The sequence below is a fragment of the Physella acuta genome, unplaced genomic scaffold (genome assembly GCF_028476545.2).
Source record: "Physella acuta isolate Inbredline_101_S28 unplaced genomic scaffold, ASM2847654v3 ptg000020l, whole genome shotgun sequence".
Lineage (NCBI taxonomy): Eukaryota > Metazoa > Mollusca > Gastropoda > Physidae > Physella > Physella acuta.
The window spans coordinates 498,888-520,359 of NW_026731540.1; the positions used below are offsets into that span (position 1 = coordinate 498,888).

The following is a 21,472-nucleotide window of genomic DNA, read 5'->3' on the forward strand; positions in this document are numbered from 1 at the left end:
GCCCCTTAAACTTAAAAGAGTAGCCTCCATTAGCAAAATTCTATCTAGTTTACAAGCTGTTTTCTTTTTTATATTGTGCATGTTCTTTATCTTCACTGAGATGAATTATTCTCCACAAGCATGTCAACCAGTACTGTGTAAGACTTGATCATAGTATTAACTTTCTACTTACAATCATGTCCATAAGAATTAAATAGATGAAGTCCATACACGCCAAATTTTTTCAGCTTTCAACATAATTTTATAAGTTCCCTGTACAAATCGTTACTGATACAATCAAAGAAAATATGGGTGTTGAAACAAATGAGAGTTCTCTTACTTTACTCATTACACTACACATTCTGATTCACATTATTCAGACTGAATCCCACTACCCATATTGATTTCCATTAACCATATTGATCCCACCTACACACTACCCATGTTTAATGGAAGTGGTGAGGTGAACAAAGTTAAGGCAAAGTAAGTTAAAAAGTTGTACAAGGCCAAATTGCAAATGTGGATTTTATTTTGGTTCATAGTATAACTGAGTATATTTTCACACGCACAAAAAGAATCTTTGGTATAAATATGAATTTTCAACAATTATTTGAAATGTTTTAAAATAACAAATTTCTTTGGCCTTAAAAATAGCAATTTTATAAATAGTTTCTTAGTTTGACATTAAAATTCAAGAGAGAGAACAATATTTGAAGACTTGTTGGACTTACTTAGGGAATAAGCATGGAAGACAATTTTAGATCTGTTGTTTTTTTTTTGTTAATAACTTCTATACACAATAAAAGCATATGGTATTGTGGCCTGTTGTATCATAAATTTCTTTCAATTTAGTCTTAAACACAAAAAAGCTAATGAAAATTTTGCTGAAAAAAATGAAAATGTAGTTGATTTCACACCATGAAAGAGTATGTGTAAATTGTAAATATTAAATGAATCAACAAAAATGATATAATCAAAAAATTATTGTGGATTGAGATTCACCTTTAAAGAGTTTACAGTACAGCAGAAAAAACAAAATAAATAATAAATAGATGAAAAAAAATAATATTAAATATTATTCTGGTTATATTGTTTATGAAACATTTAAATGTTTGGTTTTCTCAATAAAAAATAATAAATAGGACTGGACAAGCAAAGTAAAAAATGTCTTACAAAACTACTTGCAGTACACAATATAACTAATGAGACAACTAAATCTTCAAAAGTGAACATATAAGCAGTAAATTGAAAATTAATCTGTATAGTTACTTAAATTATAATGAACACTAAGCACAGTTCCAAGTAAAATCTTCAGGATCACATAACTTAAACCTTATAATTATTCAAAATAAATGAGCAGAGTTCAAGGGATCTGTTAAAGTTCTATATGGCTTTGACCATGGACTCCAAGAGATTCTTTTTTCTTGATGACAGCTGCATCACCATCATGGAGTTTAGCAGATCTCTCCAGCCGTTCCGGGCTTACATGGTACAGCCTAGATTTACGAATTTCTAAAAGTTCTTTCCTAATTTCTTCATCATCTCCAGGTAATTCTCCTATGCCTGGAATATTCTGAGAATGCAGATTTTTTGCAGTTCGCTCAGAAATATTGTCTGTGGAATTAAATTATAATATAATCAAGGTATTAAATGCAATTACAAAATTTTATTTTCAAAATATCACCAGCTTAAATAATAATAAACTTTATGTACATGAATCTATAAAATCCAGCATTTTAAAAATGCACGTAAGGAAAGCAGACTAAAAATTCCGATAAATCTACAACAGAGTTTTCCACTTTAAAATGTCTTTACTAGATAAATAATAATGGGATGTAAGAAAAAAATAAGGACATTTTAATTTTCTGTATGAAGAAATAACTAGCATTATTCTGAAAAGAATATTATTTATAAATATAGGACTTAAAATCTAATTTTAACCTAAATCATGCACCTTTCCCTTAATAAAAGTATAATGGTTGAAATAAATAGGCCAATACTGAAACAATAATAATATTTCCAGAATTACCTCAAATGGTTTTTATGAGTAACACTCTTACTATTGCACGGGATAAATTTAACATGTGTTCATTAATTTTCTAATTTGAACTCAAAAAAAGAAAAATCATTTTAAAGTGTTTGTTAAATTTCTTACTTACTGTTTTCATCAATACCAAAAATTTTTTTAAAATGCTAATTAAATTACTTTCAAATTATTTAATAATACCTTATATTATTTTTTAATGGTACCTCTAAACTAATTTTAATAGCTAAGATATGTATATAACATTAATTTCAAACTAAGAGTTAGCTATGACTGAATCAGGAAAGTGAAAGCATTTTAATTATAGTAAAGAAATGCAAAAAAAAAAAAAAAAACTAAATGTTGTAAGCGAATTTCTGCTAGTAAAAAGTACCATGATTTTCTTCTTGATTTTTATCAATATCAGACCTTTCGCCATACCAATCTATTTCTGAAAGTGCATAGAAAATATTAGTTATGTTCATAACTGTCAGGGTATCTAAAGAACTGTATAGCAAATAACTGCCTATTTTTCAATGAAGCATTGACACAGATTTAGTTGTTTATTGTTTTACATCTGTACAATTCTGAGTTATTAGTCAAACAACATTTCATTGATTCTTTTGTCTTTTGTTAGTTGCAGAAAATGCATTGAATCTGATCATGTCTATTCACTACTTTATTCTTCTCAGTGACAATAAATGCTGCTGTTTAAGAAATCAGTCTTAACTTCAGCATTTGTTGCGAGTGTGTGGTCAGCGTTTTGCTTAGCCCTCTTTACTTTCATGCCTTGAATCAGGTACCTACTAGAACTGATTGGGCTCAAGACTATGAACCAAACTTGATACCCATGAGTTAGTACTTATGGGCTCTACGATCCAAGCATGATGCATACAGTAAACAAATCAGATAAACTTGCCTTCTTCTTCTCTTCCTTCAATACAAAGTCTTTCATTTTTCACCATTCTGTCTTTATCAATCATAGCCAGGAAATCATAAGCTCGTCTTGTTGGTACCCACTTGCCCTTCTCAAGAATTTCTACAAAACAGTCAACATGGGACAATCAATACCATATTGTGCTTTTAGAACTACAACAAAAATTAATACTAATGTATAATTTTATATGCTACTATATTTTATTGAAACACAACATTTCTGGGTCTATATTTTATTGAAACACAACTTTTCTGGGTCTTCAAAAGACAAAAACAGCTTAGAACTGCATAGATTGCTAGGAGCACTGTTATTTTCACATATTGATAATATAGGTAATTTTGTGAAAATATTATTTCTAAATGATAGTATTTAAAAAACTCTCCACTATCACAAAATAACCATCCCCCACCATCTTCAAATTACTGTGCACTATCCCTTATTAAAGTATGACATACTTGATGGAGCTACTTTGTGGGAGAACACATTACTCATCCATCCCTCAATGTCAGCTTGCACAAGTTCTTCAGCTTGGTAGTTGTACACCTCACCATCTCTTAGGTTCACTACAACAACCATGGGTAGCGTGGCAGTGTAGGTGTACTCAGACAGAATTTTCAAACCAATAGTCTTCAACTGCCTAAAGAAAATAAGTTCATTATTTTATGAAATGTTAGGGTTAAATAGCTTGCTAGCTATTGTCATTTTATGTTTTTACTTTTGTAAGTAGGTATAGTAATTATCAGAAATTATCACATAGCTAGTTAATTAGCATGGGACACAGTATGATAGCAAGTATCACAGTGTGCAAAGAACAAAATGGATGTTACCATCTAAATGTATTTAAAGGATATCACTCAACAAATTACTTGATATTTATGTACTATTTATTTACTATTCTAGTGAACACAAAAACATATTTTAAAAATAGTGAACACAAAAACATATTTTAAAAATGTGAACAGTGCTTATGCTGGTTGTTAAATATTTAAAAAATTCAATGCACATTATAGTAGAATGATGATCAAACTTGTCAATGCCATGGAAACATTTTCAAAAGCTAAAATCTTATACGGCTGGAAACTGTTTTCTCTCAATACTCACGCATTCATCCAACAAAATATGACGTCATTAAACTGTTCTGTCTCAGCCAGCTTGTAAAACATATCTTTGACAGATTTAGAAGTTGAGTCTGAGCCATTCAAAAATAGAATAGCTAGTGGCAGCTTTTTAGAAAATAATGCTGGAAAACTTGCCACAGTCAATTCAGGCTGAAATTAAAACAAAACAATAACTATCTGAACTTCTCAAATTAACAGTTTAAAGCAACAATGAATAGAAGTTGACAGGTTATAAGGAATAAAACAACATATATAATTATATATGCTAAAAGTTAATGTACTAATACACATAGCCTGTATATCATAAGCAAATGATATTTATTACTAATGAAGTTTACACTTACTAAGGTCGTGTACTGAGACAATTTGATGAATTCTTATGATACTACTAATGAAGTTTACACTTACTAAGGAGGTGTACTGAGACAATTTGATGAATTCTGTTAAAGTTTGAGTAGAAAAGTTTCTCAGGATTCTGGTTGGTTTGTACTCATCTCTGCGATGGTAGGCAACAACAGAGGGCACACTAGCATCCAATTTTTTCCCTCTAATTGTATAGATATTTTTAAAATATAACCAGATTAAAACTAGATTAAAACAATTTTTACTTTCTTTTTTTTTTTAAATTATACCTTACATCAGTTTAAAGCTGAAGGTTAAGGGCATAGGCAGGTGATGAAAACCTAAATAACCAAAATGCTTATTTCTAAACCTAATTTTATAATATTTAGTTATGACTCAAGAGTTAAGTCTAAAAGTTAAAAAATAAGATAACTTACATTTTTTCTGTCAGTTCCTCAGACACAATCCCTATCACAACTGATGTCAAGTAGTCTTTTGAGGCAGCCAAAAACATTTCTTTTTTATCTAAAAATAAATTAGTTATGTTCTAAATAAGGAACATCTATTTTTTACTGATCAGTTTGTTTAAATAACTGAAACCCTATCTTAACAAATTTAGATAAGTAACAAAAAAAGTAAAAGTAAAGGTCCCTCAAACTCAAATGAAACTAAGCCGCTAAGGAAATGATGGAGCTTCTACTAAGGAAATGATGGAGCTTATACAGCTTAGTTTTTCCAAGAAAATTAACAAATATTCATAACTCTATTCATAATTAGTTATGGATAATTTTAAAACCATCAAATAGTTACTATTTCCTTTTTATATCACAAAGTTATAAATAAGTAAATGACTAACCATTATCATTATGTGAAGCCAAAAGTAAAACTGAGGTGTGACTAAACTTTGAAAAATCTTTTGGATATTTTCCTTGCATGAACATCTCAACGTCTTCCTCTGTATTTAGTAGTACTGGAACATGCAGCTGAAGACTTAAATAGAGAAAAGTAATTAAATATGATACACTAGTAAGTGCAAATATATATTTACAGTAATTATAACTAAAATGTCTTGATTTCAAACTAAAAAAAGTGAGGCTTTTTACATTGTAATAAGAATTTATTAAAAGAATTTGACTTAGTAATATTAGTAAACTATGGTAAGCTTATTCCATTTACTAGCCTAAAGACATCCCTAAACATTCCCCTTTCTCTATCCCTAAATACAACCCTTATACTCAATGTAACCTATCCTTATTCCTCAACCCAAATCCTAATCATGCCATTGCTGTTATTGTAAATGTAACTGTAAACCAATCCATCACCCCTAGACTAACCATAACTCAATTTGTTTAGGGTCAATAAGTAATCAATAAGGCATAATGTCCTGCAGTTTTTGGGGCGGGGCGTTGGGGAGTTAAGTCCAACAAGGAGGTAATTTTCTTCTCCCGATAATTCGTCTAGAAAATGCTTACAGTTTAACCGCCTTGACCATAGACTTCCAGTCCAATGACCACTTGTAATCATGCGAGTCCTTATTTTTCTGATAAATCCTCAAAACAGGGTAAGTGGTTATGTTCTCTAGGCCGCATACGTCAGTGGCGTCATAGCAGTTGACCCTGGCCAACAGATTGGCATCAGAAAAGTTGTTGTGTAGCACCTGAGCTGCGTGCCCATAATCACGCAAGAATGCCATGCTGACGTGGTCAACTGTGGATGAAATCATCAGGTCTTTTATTTGTATTAGCCCTCAGTTATGGGACAGCTGTGGGTGGTAGTTTGGATCTTGACCACGTCCCTGAGTCCAGCCAGGGAAAGTAAAGGAGGTTAGGTACACTGCATCTACAGTACTCATTTATATACAGAGGTGACAGAAACAGGTGAACTCTACTTCATCTGCCCTGTATCAGAAAGGGTAACTTTACTGTTTTCCTAAATTATTCTATATCAAGTTTTTTGTTTATTTATGGTAAACAATAAGTGAAATTTAAGTTCAATAATATTGTTTTTCATCTGGTGGGTTATTTGCACACAAAAAAATGAATCCATATCTTAATTTTTATACAATTTTTAATATTAGTCTTAAATGATTAAAAACAAATAAAACAAAAGTGTATGACTGTGTCTTACATGGCAAATAGAAGAGCACAAAGAGTAAGTCAGATGACTGGACTGTTTTATAAAAATCTGACTTGAACAAGGCTGGAACAAAATCCAGCTCCATCTCAAAAGATTGCATTTTAAAAACTGCGTCTGCTACTTGATCATCTTCAGTCTCCACTGGTGATGAGAAGTGAAGGATGACAACATTAAATTTTTGGAGAACAAGCAGTTTCTTTAAAGCATGTCTTCGAGGAAGGGGTGGGGGTACATTGACACCACCCATCCCCCTCCCCTTAAACGAAAGAGTAAAAATTAACAACCAGCTCTTCCTATTCTACGTAGCATAAATTATATAAAATGGATAAATATTGGTGTAGTAGAGCCATTGTGGTAATTAATCATGGCTTTTGAACAGTTTATTTAATTAAATTTATTAAGTTTATATGATGTTTGATTTAGTAAGAAATTAACCTTCTTCTATCTGTGGATTGGATGAATATTCTGGAGAGTATCGTACAGTTGCATTTTCTTGTGGAAACATCAGTGGGAACAGGAAATCTATTATATTCGATAGTTCCCATTCTATTGAAGGATTCATGAATCTCACATTTCTATTCTGTGAATTATATTGCAGATACAAAATATTTCTTTTCTGGTTTGATGCTATATATATATATATATATATATATATATATATATATATATATATATATATATATATATATATATATATATATATATATATATATATATATATATATATGAATAATGAATATATACATACATATTATATATGACTTTTATTGATAAGTTTTCACATCAAGTAAGGTATAGACTGAACTTACTTGTGATGCGACTGCAATAGCTGGCAGTTTCCCATGGAAACCCTGTTTATTTGCATGATCCAGAAACACTTTGGTATCCCTGTAGCAAATATGTTGTTTTATCAAAAATATTCAGTCAGCAAGAAATTGATTTTTTATGAAGTCAAAACTAGTATTGTCCTATTGAGAGTATCAACACCACTCAGAAACATTGATACTAATAAACGAATGAGACTCTGATCTATTTTATATCCAAACATTATGTAATTGATCAAAACATTCTTTAATTTTAAAATAAACCAAATTTAACTACAAAAAAAAGAATATCTTTCTTTAATAAATAGCAGTTAAGAGAACCCACATGTCAACAACCACAACTCTTCCGTAACCACGAACATTAAATTTTAAAAATTCAACAACGGGTGCGATTTTTTCCTCCAGCACTTTATTGGTGTAGATATAAACAGTCTGTATATCTCCCAAAATGTAAAACAAATTGTCGATTTCTTCAGGGGTTGCATAATGCTGTAAAGTAAATTTAGCAAATTTAGCCTACTTTTTAACTTAGTAATTTTCACATGAAATATTAATACATTTAAAAATGTAAATGTACTTAAACAAGAGAATTAATTTATAAGGTATCTTTGTATGCAAGACTCAATCTAGATATTTAAAACACTATAATATTTATTTTTGTTTTCTCATTTAAGTTATATTTCATTAGATGACATTAGTGAATGAAGTGGGAATGGGCTCATTTAATTCTACCAATAATTGTTTTTTAAAGAAGAGTAGCTCATTTAATTTCAAAACTAGTTAAAAATCATTCATTAGATTTTACCAAAACTTGTTTTTTTAAAGAAGAGTAGCTTTACTACACAATTGCTTTTTTACTTTCTCATATAGATCTACGAAGTAGGCCCTATACAGAAAATATTGTAATCGTGCAAAAGAAAAAAATCGAGATTTTTTCAAATCTCGACCGTTTTACACCTTCCTGAGTCGAAAAAACATAGTTTTGCAATCTTGTGTGTGTGTGTCTGTGAACACGATAACTTGAGTACCTTTAGAGCTAGGTTGATGAAATTTCATATATAAGTATTATATCAAATTTGTTGATCTGTATCATCTTTTCAGCAATTTCCGGTAACCAGAAGCGGAACGTTTTCTACTTTCAATTTTTCAAAAGCATATAATTTGAGTAATATTTCAGATAGATAAATGAAATTTCACAAGTAAAAGACCTAGATCTAATTCACTTCCAACAATCAAATTTTGAGTAATTTCCGTTGACCAGAAGTAGTAAATTACGCTATTTACGATTTCTCAAAAAACGCATGTGAATTTATCTAATACTAATAATATTCCGCTTTATTAGGCCTATACACATTTTGTTTGGCGTTCACTTGGGGTGCAATTTTTTTTTCTACGAGATTCTGTTTTAAAAAGTTTAGGTAATTAAAAATGGATTAAAAATATTGTCTATATCCTGAGTTGCCATCCCCCATAGTGTTATATAAGAATATTCGAGAAAGTTTAGGGGAGATCACTCCTGGTTTATTAAATGCTGTTATTAAGTTGTTGTTTTGTCTGTTTATTTTAAAACGGCCAATGTGAAAAAAGGCCTCAGTCCCTACTATTGTTACTGTTATTGAATAAATGAATAAATTAATAAATAGCTCACTTAATTTCAAAACTAGTTAAAATTGTTCATTTGATTTTACCAAAACTTGTTTCTGCAAGTTCTTGATGAATTTGGCTACAGCAGCAAGGCTTATTTCCCCTTGATACTGCATGTTAAGACAGTCGCCATATTCAGCAAACTCTTCAGGGGTCGTTTCAGAGCAGAAAAAAACCCACAAGGCAAGGCTGGACTTCACCTGCTGACTATCTCTGTGAGGAGGAGTGGCAAGTCACGTCACAAGTTGTATCATGTGTTCAATATTGTAGGAGGTGAGTATACAAACCATAAAATAATGAAGAATTGTGGATAGTTGAACTCGAGGTTAGGTTAGTTTAATGTGTCTATATGTTACAGGCAATGTATGCAACCCTTGCACACTATGGAATACCTAGGCAATGTTATGAAACCCAAGAATTCTATAGAAAACCTAGGCAATGTATGCAATTCAGGCATTCTGTAAAATACCTAGGCAATGTATGAAACTCAAGCATTCTATAGAAAACCTAGGCAATGTATGAAATTCAAACATTCTATAGAAAACCTAGGCAATGTATGAAACTCAAGCATTCTATAGAAAGCCTAGGCAATGTATACAATCCCTGGTTTTGTCAGGCAAGGTATGAAATATATGCATGTTCTATAGTTTTTCTTGGTATAACATAAATGACTAGGCATTGTAAAGAATTACAAGAATTACTCAGGACCTAACCCTAACTTACTCTGCCCTTAGTCAATTTGGTATTCTATAGGATGACTAGGGCGTGCATGAAATATAATGTATTTTACACTTATAAAATCCATTTCCATCATTGTTTACATTGCCTAGGTAATGTATAGAATACTAGTTTTTACACCACGCCAGTTACAAGAATATAATACTTACATACACAGTTTAATAATAAACAAGAAAATTAACTTACTGTAGACCCACAGTGGTCTTAAGTTCTGTAGTTAGGGCAAAGTTATAGTCATCTTGGTAGGTGTAGGCTACTTCCATAAATATTCGATGCTCTAAAATGGTATTTGAATCGCTGTTACAATTCATAAAAGGTATTTAATAACAAGTTGTAATTTTGAAAAACTCAATTCTGATTCTAAAACAATTTTTGTATTTTTTTTTCTGGTAATACAGAAGTTGATAATGATATTAAGAACTGCTTTTTTTTTTAAAAAATTAAATAATACCCTTTGTCCCAACAGCCTGTGGATATGCAAAGAATAGATTTTTCTTTCCAATCAGATTCTTCTGCATTGCCTGCCTCTCCAGCCTCGACTGTATAATATTTACTTGATTCACCAGCACAAGTCTTTAAATAAAAACATCATGTGATGGATTCACCAACACAAGTCTTCAAATAAAAACATCATGTGATGGATTCACCAACACAAGTCTTCAAATAAAAACATCATGTGATAGATTCACCAATACAAGTCTACAAAAAAAACATCATGTGATGGATTCACCAATACAAGTCTTTAAATAAAAACATGTGATGCATTCACCAATAAAAACGTGATGGATTTATCAAAAGTCTTGAAATAAGAACATCATATGATGGATTTCTCATTTTAGAAAAATTAAAGTGTATCTGCTAGTGCCATAATGCCACTGCAAATTAGAGAAGAAGGAAAACAACACAACATAAACTTCACAAGTTTATAATAAATAATTGTACATACTGTAAAGCATTAGACATAATTGAGTTGACGTCAAACATCGTTTCCAACTCCATTTTTGCCAAGAGTTTTCCCAGTCTAAAAGAAAAACATGTGTCTGTCTGTTTAACTTGATTAAAATAATAATTATCATAATAGATTGATACATTTTCTCCATATTTAATTTATTTGTTTTTTAACATTATTGTATTAAATTATTTCAAATAGTTTGTGTGCAAGAATAGTATTTTATGACAGAATTTACATTTCTTTAGATATAAAAACTTACTGATATGCAAAAACATTTCTTTCTACTTTTGCCTCCTTGCATTTTGCTTCACCTGATGTATCCGATGTACAGTCGAACTAAGAAAACAAGTTCAATCTGTTTTTATCTTTGACGCCAATACAATCTCATATTTTTATATTATGGGTTTCAACACAATATGAATATACTCACCACTCCCAGTTTAATTTTGTAGGCTTCCAAATATGTTGCTGACTGTTCAAATTGTTTCATATATTCCTCAAAAAGCCCTGGGATAGCTATGAAAAATATCAATATAAATTATAGATGTGGGGTTTTTGGGGATTTTTTTTTTTAATTTAAACAACCCAAGTGGAGAGGAATGTATTTTTCTATAGTCTATCCACCTGGTTGGTTTTTATATTGTGGTGCTATTGCAGCTTTTCCCCAAATTTTACCCCAATAAAAAATGGTACAAGATTAAAGCAAAAAATTTTCTGTGAATGCTAATATCATATTAATTTGTATCACAGGTAAATGAAGTATTGCTTCTTTTAATTTGGGCTGACTGAATTAACATTTTAGTTCTCTTAAAATAATTAAAGTTAATTTTTTAATGGATTAGGAGAAAAGAACATGTACTCATCAACAGTTTAAACTATATAATTAGATTTAGTTCACAAATAAAGTAAGTAATTAAATAATCAATTGTATCATGCTTATCCAGCGAACTTGAGCAGTTAACTACTTAGGCTTTAACTAAAAGACTAGGGTAGGCGTCTTCATTTTATATATAACTATAAGATTGTATACATACATACATATGTGTATATTTAAATAAATATAAATATATGTTTATGTATATGTATACATTTAAGGTAAATTCATGTATATGTATACATAAAAGAAATACATATACATATAATGGCAATAAGGGAAGGAGGAATGGAGGGAAGCAGGGATGGTGGGAATAGGTGAGAGAGAGAGGGTGAAAATTAATATGGTTCTACTTCAAACTGTAAGTAATGAGGCACTTTAAAAGGAGTCCACCATATTTTACCAATGACACTTTGACCAGGAAATTGAATTGAAAAACTAAAAAAGAAAAACATGATGGACTCCTAAAGGATGACTTGGAATGAAATCAGTTGGTATAATTGTGTAAGTCAACCAACAATAAAAGTGGGATAATTAAAAGTGTTCTTGTGGGCAAATAGGGTACTTTACAGTACAAATACAATCTAAGTAAGGGGAACAATTACAGAGATTTTTGTTATTTTCTTTAACAAGTTAAGAAATTATGTTTTTCGTTATAATGTAGCCTTAATTCTACGTTTAAAATTGCAAAAGCGCATGTATAATTTTCAATTATAAAAATGGCTCCTAATGCAAATGAGTTTGATAAGCCCATGTGTTTGAGAGGGTGAACTATTTTCATGATGCTTTCAAAAAGACCATCACCAACCAATTTTTAAAAATCATCATTCTTAATTTCCACCATCTGACAATAAAAAATACTACCTCACCTTTCATAACTGAAACAAATAAAACACTGAAGGACATTAAAGTTTGAAAGGAACAGGTTTGTGCTTTGCAATAATTAAATTTTAAAGGCAAAAAAATTCTGTACCAGAATATGTGGTGTAAATGCAGGGGAATTTGATTAAAGTATAACTGCTAAACATTTGAAGCTGTAATGTGATGAGTTATACTATTAAAGAAGTCACATATAATTGCTTTTAACATCATCCAACCTAAAAAATTCAACAGATAATTACTTAATATTTGCAGCCATAACTTAGTCAGTGGTAGCTTGAATAGTTTAACTCTTTGAAAAGTCCACCCCATCAGATTGTGTCACCCCTCTGCACAGATGGTGCCACCCCCTTAGGTGTCATCCCCTGAGATGGTGTCACTTAGATGATGTCACTCCACCTCAGATGGTGCCACCCCCACCCTCTCTCAGGCCATGTTATATTATCAGATGGTGTCAGTCTCATAGATGATGTCACTCCACCTCAGATGGTGCCACCCCCACCCTATCTTAGACCATGTTATATTTTCAGATGGTGTCAGTCACGTAGATGACGTCACCAAGTGTAGTCAACTACTTGGTGCTTTATATTTTGTTTTCAACATTTGTTAGTATCAGCTTGCAAAGTTAATCAAATATTAAACCATTTAGCAGGTGTACTTATTCAAAATTAAAATCAATAACAAAGTTGCAAACATGACGTATTATTACATAAACTTACGTTTGACATAGTAGTACACAACTAATAAATGGGGCGTTTTCCTAAACTCTTTGAGTTCCTGAGATGTGAGATAAATACTTCTCTCTGTGTTTGAACTAGACTTGTCTTCCATAGCCCAGCTACTTGCAACACCAATAACGAGCAACAGGACTAAGGTGGCCATACAGGAATCAAAAGATGACATTTTCATGGAATGAAGCTGGAACAATTAATATAAAACTTTGATTAACAATCATATAGATATTATATGACTATGACTAATAAAATGTTAATTTTTATTTTTATTTTATTATAATCATTTTGTGAGGAAGTCACATTATGGTACTTCATAATTTATCATATTAGTTTACAAAATAAAACAATATTATTATTTATAAACAGTGTCAAACACACACCCACACACACATAGATCTATATATATATATATATATATATATATATATATATATATATATATATATATATATATATATATATATATGTATATATATATATATATATATATATATATATATATATATATATATATATATATATATATATATATATATATATATAGAGAGAGAGAGAGAGAGAGAGAGAGAGAGAGAGAGTCTAGAGTCTAGATATATATTATACTAGCTATCCCGACCAGGCCCTGCTCTGGCCTCAGTAAAAAACTTATCTGTTAAGGACCATTACCTGTGTGTTTAGTAATAATCATATACCCAGCATTGCCCACCCTAACCACAACTAAGCAAAACAAAAACACACAAAAAAAAGAACCTCAAACATAACACTACACAAACACAACACAGCACAAACACAACACAAACCAAACACAACACAAAAACAACACAAACACAACACAAAAAAATAATAAGAAGAAAACAGTATGTTCAGTGTATAGAATAAATAAAAGGCAGTATTAAAAATACCTACAACATGGCATTTGATAAATCCCCGCTAATTATGTAATTAATTTTTTCCTAACACCAAAACAAAGTAATAAAAAGTAAATTCTTTTTCCCCCGCTGTAATGATTTTTATAAAGGGAAATAACTGTGTTTTCCTAATCAAGGGACGTAATGAGCGTTATTGGACTAAATGTAAATAATTTCCAAACACAATTACACATTTTGTGAACGTTGATACATTTTATTTTTAAAATTGTTTTTAATCAGCATGTTAAAAATTATGATTCTAATTATGGAAAATAAAAACTGTTTTAAAACACTTTCAATATTAATTTTTTAACTCATACATTTAGACAGAGCCGGCGTTAGGGGTACGCGGGGCCTATGGCCAACCATCCGCGCGGGGCCTTAAATTTTTTTCATTGGTGTATAATTAAATAAAACATGTACAGTGCGGCGTTTTTTTTTCCTTCTCAACGCTAATTAATATTTTTAACGATATATATGTATTTTTAAGCTGTTTATCAATGTCGTATTAACATTAAGACACTGATTAACAAATAATTTGTTTACTTAGAAGTGCTTTCGAAACGTTGCTTGTTTCTGTTAAGGCTTTTTGTTTGAAAAGTAAAAAATAAAACAGATATAAGTTTGAGACAAGCATCAAAGTGACGATGAACGTCAGCTTCAAACCTGATTTTTTTACATTAATGTTGAAAATCTTACCAGTACGTTCACAAACGAAGATCTACTTTTCTTGCCTTTCGTGAGGAAAATTCCATGATTATATCATCATTGTCCAAACTGGAGGCTATGTCTTTTTCTATTGACAGAATCGACAGGCCGCAAAGCCTGTCTTGGGACATCGTTGATCTCAAATAGTTCTTGATCAACTTCAGTTTGGAGAAACTTCTTTCGACGCTTGCAACTGTGACTGGAACTGTTAGCAAGATTCTGTAGGCGATCGCCGTATTGGGAAAGGAATCCCGAATACTCCAAATGTACTGAAGGCACTGTTTGGCTGACTTAATACCTTCGGGGAAATTTCTCGAAACATTGTGAGCTCTGTACACAAATCTGCCCCGTTTAAGTCACCTGAGCTCACCGATCGCAACGCTATATCAAGATTTATGCAACTTTTTAACAAATCCTCATTATTTAATTTTCTCATTGTGTTTATGTTGTAGAGAAACCCAAAGAGTGAATCGTATTGTCGTAGTTGTTCAAATCGAGTGTTCATGCCAATAATTGCTTGATCCATTATACATAAGAAATACTCTGTTCTAAACTCATCTTCACCCGATAACGTGCTTTCATCTGGTACTCTCAACAGTGGCATTCAAAGTGTGTGGATGCCGGGAAAAATAGCAAAACATTGATAGATTTCGGAATAAGCTCGAATCGTGAAAAACACTGTTTACAGCTATAGATATCCAAATGAAATTACTCTCAAATGTAATCACGGACGCTCAGTAAGGTGGAACACTGGGGGGGGGGGGGTGACAGTTGGTGGGGTGAGGTGAAGCCCGTGAAGGATAACTGTACATTTAAATCTATGGGATGCCAAACCCTAAAAAAAAATCAGTTCGGGTACTACGTTACTGGATCTCTGACCGCAGCCATTCAAGAGAAGGTGCGTGTTTATAGAGCGTCAGCGTATTACATTACAGATTAAGACCGCGTTCTCACAAGAGAAGGTCCGTGTCTATAGAAAGTGAACCATGTGCTTCATGTTATTTATGAGTTTCGCGATGGCATGCTCGGACTGCCGGTAATTTAGACGTTTGAGAAATCAGGAGAACTTTACCATAAAACAGTCTCGGCCCGATATATCAAACAGTATAGACTTTATAATTTGTTTAGTGTGCCTACACTATTTTAAAACAAGAATCACTATGGCCTTAACTATTATACTGAATATCCCTAAACAGAGGCGTAGCGAGGGGGGGGGGGGGGCGGGGGTGCGGATCGCACCGGGTGACACCATTTAGGGGGTCGACACCAAGGCAAAAAATAGCAAAATATATAGAGAAAAACTTGAGGGGGGGGTGCAAATCGAAAGTTTGAGGTGGGGGGGGGGGGGGTGTGCAAATCGAAAACTTGAGGGGGGGTGCAAATCGAAAGTTTGAAAGTTTTTTCCTGGGAAGGGTCGCTACGCCTCTGGGGGGGGGGGTGACACCATTAAGTGCCGCACCGAGTGACACCCGACCTCGCTACGCCACTGTCCCTACAATTAATTAAAATAAACATGTGCTTAATCACTTTACGAATACCGTTAAAGTTTACCAAAATGAAAATGGACATAATTACTGTATAAATGCCCTTCAAAAATATAAAAATAAATACAAGTATAATGTATTTAAAGATGACCTGACAATATATAAAATAAATATGAACATAATTACTGTATGGATGCCTATAATTACACAAAAGATGCCCATACCGTGTATAAATTGTGATTTTAGGGATAAATACTCTGGATTTCCGGGGCATGTCCCCATCCGCTCCCCTCCCCCCTCCCCCTCCTCCTCTGCAAGCCATCATCAGGTCACTGACTGTTTACTACAGGCACCCCCGCCTGCTCACTAAAAAAAAAACGTCTTCAACGGTCCGCAAACAATAGGGTATCTTTTTACGTTTTTCTCGATTTTACCTCCCATGTCAGGTCGGGGGCTAATTCGCAACCGCCATCTCCAGTCACCTCAGGACAATAGCGAGTCGACCGTGCCAGCGATGTGTGACACTAATGTCTTTCTTTAGAATAACGGTCTGTCCCAGTCCATGTAGAGGATAACTCACTAACATCAGCCGTGGCCTCAGTTTTAACATCCAACAATTTCGGCCATTTCGTTGGGTTGTTTTTTTTTAATTTAATTCAGCAAAGATTATTTAAGTTTACAAACTAATTCAGGCAACAATGGCGCTGCTGAAGCGCGGGGCCCCTTCAAGCGCGGGGCCCCTTCAAGCGCGGGGCCTGTGGCGACCGCCCCGTTTGTCACCCCCTAAAGCCGGCTCTGCATTTAGACGATGAGCACTTTAGACATTTAACACTTGACACAATGGAAGTATCGGTTTTTCTTATATTCCTTTGAAATCCACGACATACAAACATACAGAATTGAACTATATATATATATTAGATAGAAAATCTATCAAATATATTATTATTACTGATTTAAATGTTTAAAACAATTGAATTAATAAAAATAAAAATCAAAAAAAAAAAAATATATATATATATATATATATATATATATATATATATATATATATATATATATATATATATATATATATTAGATTAAGTATACGACGGCAAAAACCAAACGTACTCTTTTTATGGTCACAATAATGGTGTTGATGAGAGAAATACCAGCAGACGTCAAACCAGGTGTTCTAGTATGTGAAGGACTAGTCTAGCAGAGAATTCATAAAACAGTCGCGAAGTGATGTAGATTCTAGATCTAGATCTATCTTTTGATTTGTTCAACATAGACTATCTAGATAAATTCATATACAGGAATTAACAAGAAGCAACTAAACAAGTTGCTAATGTGTAGCACAGCTGTCCACAATAGTACGAGCAGTCTAGCAATATTCTCGTGCAAGGGAGAAGTTATTGGAAGGGAGATGATAGCTAAACAAGCTGTGTCAGTTCATTAATCGAGGCTAACAATGAAGCCAGGTAAAGCTGGATAAAATAATTGATCATGAATGTGGGCATACGTGGGTTGGGGCCTGTTACAGTTTCTAGATTAGGTCGTAGATCTAGTAATTAATGCGAGCAGTAATGAAAATATGAAAAGCCTAACCAAACGCACAATAGATGTCGATATAGAATGCATTGGCCTACGTCAGCGCTCGTAGAGGACTCACTGTGATTTAGCTCCCCGAAAAAAAAACACCCACTTAAATCAAACTACAAACATTTAATGGAATTATAAGGGTCTTTGATAAATTTTCGGGGGGGGGCACTGGTAAAAGTATATATATTCTATATAAATTGTATAATCGTATTACGATATATATATATATATATATATATATATATATATATATATATATATATATATATATATATATATATATATGTATATATATATATATGTATATATATATATATATACACACTAGCTGTATGTTATAGTACTCTTTAAAGAAAACAAAAGAACTATACACAGTACAACGAAAGCCTAAAACACATAGCAATTGAACACACAAAAGAAAATATACACATAACACAACCAAAAACAAGAATCGCAACACTTCTTGTTTCGTAATCTTTGTAAAAAAAAAATTTGACAAAATGGCAAATGGAATAGACAACCGAACTAATGTAGGGGAAATAATCACTCTCTTGATATAGATAATACGTATAGACCTACAAATATAATTATCATTTTCAAAGTCAACGATATCAATCAATTACGTTTTATTAAGTATAATAATTTACTACAACAGGTTTTATTAATAACTGTCTCTACTTATGCTTAAATATTTCATTATCATAAATGCTAAAATTTTAAAGCATGAAAAAATTTGGCAAACGCGGAAATCATATACAAACGCGCTTCTTTCAAATTATTACATGTTACATCTAGATTAATTTCTTATTGTAATTATAGATCATTTTGAATAATAGTACGGCGTGGGAAAAATCCATTGAATCACCATTTAATTACACATTTGCATTTTCAGGTTGGTTTTTTTTTTTTTTTTTTTTTTTTTTTTTAATTTTTAAAATTTAGACATTTTGTATTGGATCTATGTATAAGTAAACCATCTTAAATGAATGAAAGCAGGCTACAACTAAGAAAGAAATATTACTATTGTAAATCTGTATCAGTCCTCACAAGCCGATGATGAAAACTGTAATACTAAAGCGCGAACACACAACTGACGCTATAAATTACGTGTCTGGGGCGAAAAAAAAAATTTGAATAATAGTATTAATTTAATATTCAGACAGCCTGGAGCCAAAACTCACATGATCAGCCCTCGAGTAAATTACCATAAGAGCAGTCCTTAGATTTCTCGGGTTTTAAAAGGGCACAATCTGAATGGTAGAAAGAGATATACACCTCTCAACCCCCACCCAACTGGACTTGAGGATAAATCAAGGGCAGCCTACGCTCATCGCTAGGGGTCAATTTTGTGTCATGGACAATTTTGAAATGATAGATCAGTATGAGTATTACAGAGACCCTTTTCCCACGGTCTATTTTTGTTTCTGGCCATGGGTAGCTACTATGTGAACTTTTGACTTCGCAGCTGAGGATGGAGCACAGTAAACTAAGCAGTCAAGAGAAATCGAGTTGCACACCCTATTTTAATCTAGTGCTTATGCCATTTTACTTTCTCCATTTAATTACTATATATACAATAGATGTTCATGTCTTTGAAACTGTGTAAAACTACCAAATAAATTATTATTACTATTTTAAATGTTTTTAAAAAATGTGGGAGGACTGCTATAGATATAGATGTTTGAAAGGGAAGAATGTTTGATTTGATGAGTCTCATTGTACACAACATAACATTCCGGTTGCTTAAAATTTTTATAATTTTATTTTTCTTTAATCCCCAATTTATTTCAGCTCTACTTAAAATCCCAAATCCCCTTAGCCCACCACGCCGAAGAAAAAAAATTCCTTGAATCACCATTTAATTACACATTTGCATTTTCAGGTTTAAAATAAAAAAAACTTTTTAAAAAACCACGTTTTTCTTGTGGACTAAAAAGTAGAAAATAACTATTTACATACATTTGATGACAAAAAACGTGGGTACGTTCACCATCAAATTTCCCGACCCATCTGCCCGACCCACGTTTTTTGTCATCAAATGTATGTAAATAGTTATTTTCTACTTTTTAGTCCACAAGAAAAACGTGGTTTTTTAAAAAGTTTTTTTTAAGTATTTTATTTTCTCCTTTTTAGTCCGTTGCTACACATGAAAAACGTGGTTTTTAAAAAAGTTTTTTATATAGTTTATTTTCTACTTTATCTAATGACTTGATTAAGTATGAATTGACTAAGTGTTTATAAATACACGGACTAAAAAAATCTTGAGCGACCAGGATTCGAACCTGGGTTGTCGCGGCCACAACGCGAAGTACTAACCACTATACGATCACGGCCAGCGCGCTCACATCGATTGGGGCCGAAGTAACTGTGTCTATAAGCCTCCAGTCTTGTCGGTATCTTTAGAAATCATGTCCTCAATTTTATGGTCCTTGGGGCGTAATTAAATTAAGCTAATTACCGTCTCTAATTGCTAGTTTTTATGATTGCATCTGAAATTGTTAGGCGAAAGTAGCCTACATGCCAAATTTCAGATCTATTGAGCAATCAGAAGTGGGTTAATTTTCGATGTCAATTTTAACAACAAACACACGCGAAGCTGAGTTAATAAAAACGTGTTAAAAAATTGTAATTAGGCGTTTAGTATTAGATCTATGTATAAGAAAACCATCTTAAATTAATGAAAGTAGGCTACATGTAGGAAAGAAGAATTACTATTGTCAATCTGTATCAGTCCTCACAAGCCGATGATGAAAAATGTAATACTAAAGCGAACACACAACTGACGCTGTAAATTACATGTCTGAGGCGAAAACAAGGTAATTAAAAAGTCTAGTGACAATTTTAGCGCAATTTCCTTATGTTATCTAAAAATAGCTCTGTCGTAGCGTAAATCAAGAGCAGGGTTGGTAAAACCATTGGTTAAATTAGTTAAAATACATGTTTTATTTACAATAGAGCTACATGACTAAAAACCATTGCGCGCCTAGCTACCGAACGTGATGTCGCAGCCATTGAACGTGATGGCGCAGCTATTGAACGTGATGACGCGTGTGGTGTGGTTGAATAAAAATGCCTACTAATTCGGTCCAAATTTTAATTAATTCAAAAAAAATTTTGTGACCGAACGAAAGGATATTTTTGAAAACTTTCTTCGGCAATATTGTTCTAAATTATGGCAGGAATCGATTGGTACATGTTTCAAGTCGCTAAGTGGTCTGGTTGCCGAGATATGGGCCAAAAACTGCATTTTTCGAGGTTTTTTGGCTTTTCCGGGAAATCCATGAAAGAAACCCGGTTTTTGGCCTATGTTCATCCTGGTAACTTGCTTAACATATTTGCTTTTGGAACTAGTCCTCGATATTGCTTCGTTGAGGAGGAGATACGACTTAAAGCTGCGGACACACATCCATCCATCCATTCCCAGAAAAGACGAGTTAATAAACGCAATTCTCCAGAATGGAAATTGCGCTAAAAATGTGAATAATAGCAAAAATTATTTGTTTCCACTAAATTATTGAAAATTATTGTTCTTGCCTTACAAATCATTACATTTTTTAATTAGCCACTGCTTTTTATGTTCTTTAAATTGTATTTTTAACATAATA

General features: G+C 32.3%; 1 protein-coding gene across 2 annotated transcripts; it reads right to left on the bottom strand.

Moving 5' to 3' along the window:
- Positions 1 to 490: 490 nt before the first annotated feature.
- LOC131940018 (thioredoxin domain-containing protein 16) lies at positions 491 to 17,447 on the bottom strand. 2 transcript variants are annotated; one of them, XM_059298559.1, is made up of 21 exons: positions 17,394 to 17,447; positions 13,166 to 13,364; positions 11,124 to 11,209; positions 10,953 to 11,029; positions 10,688 to 10,762; positions 10,193 to 10,314; positions 9,928 to 10,018; positions 9,048 to 9,216; positions 7,685 to 7,848; positions 7,345 to 7,423; positions 6,971 to 7,115; positions 6,527 to 6,676; positions 5,872 to 6,106; positions 5,256 to 5,389; positions 4,837 to 4,924; positions 4,466 to 4,604; positions 4,041 to 4,207; positions 3,395 to 3,576; positions 2,922 to 3,041; positions 2,397 to 2,453; positions 491 to 1,593 (listed from the first exon to the last, which is right to left on the bottom strand). In XM_059298559.1, exons 2-21 carry the CDS (start codon positions 13,353 to 13,355, stop codon positions 1,355 to 1,357), a joined length of 2,709 nt encoding a protein of 902 aa, XP_059154542.1. In that variant the 5' UTR covers positions 13,356 to 13,364; positions 17,394 to 17,447; the 3' UTR covers positions 491 to 1,354. The 2 variants fall into 2 exon arrangements, with proteins under 2 accessions (XP_059154542.1, XP_059154549.1); XM_059298566.1 differs by lacking the exon at positions 2,397 to 2,453.
- Positions 17,448 to 21,472: the final 4,025 nt, after the last annotated feature.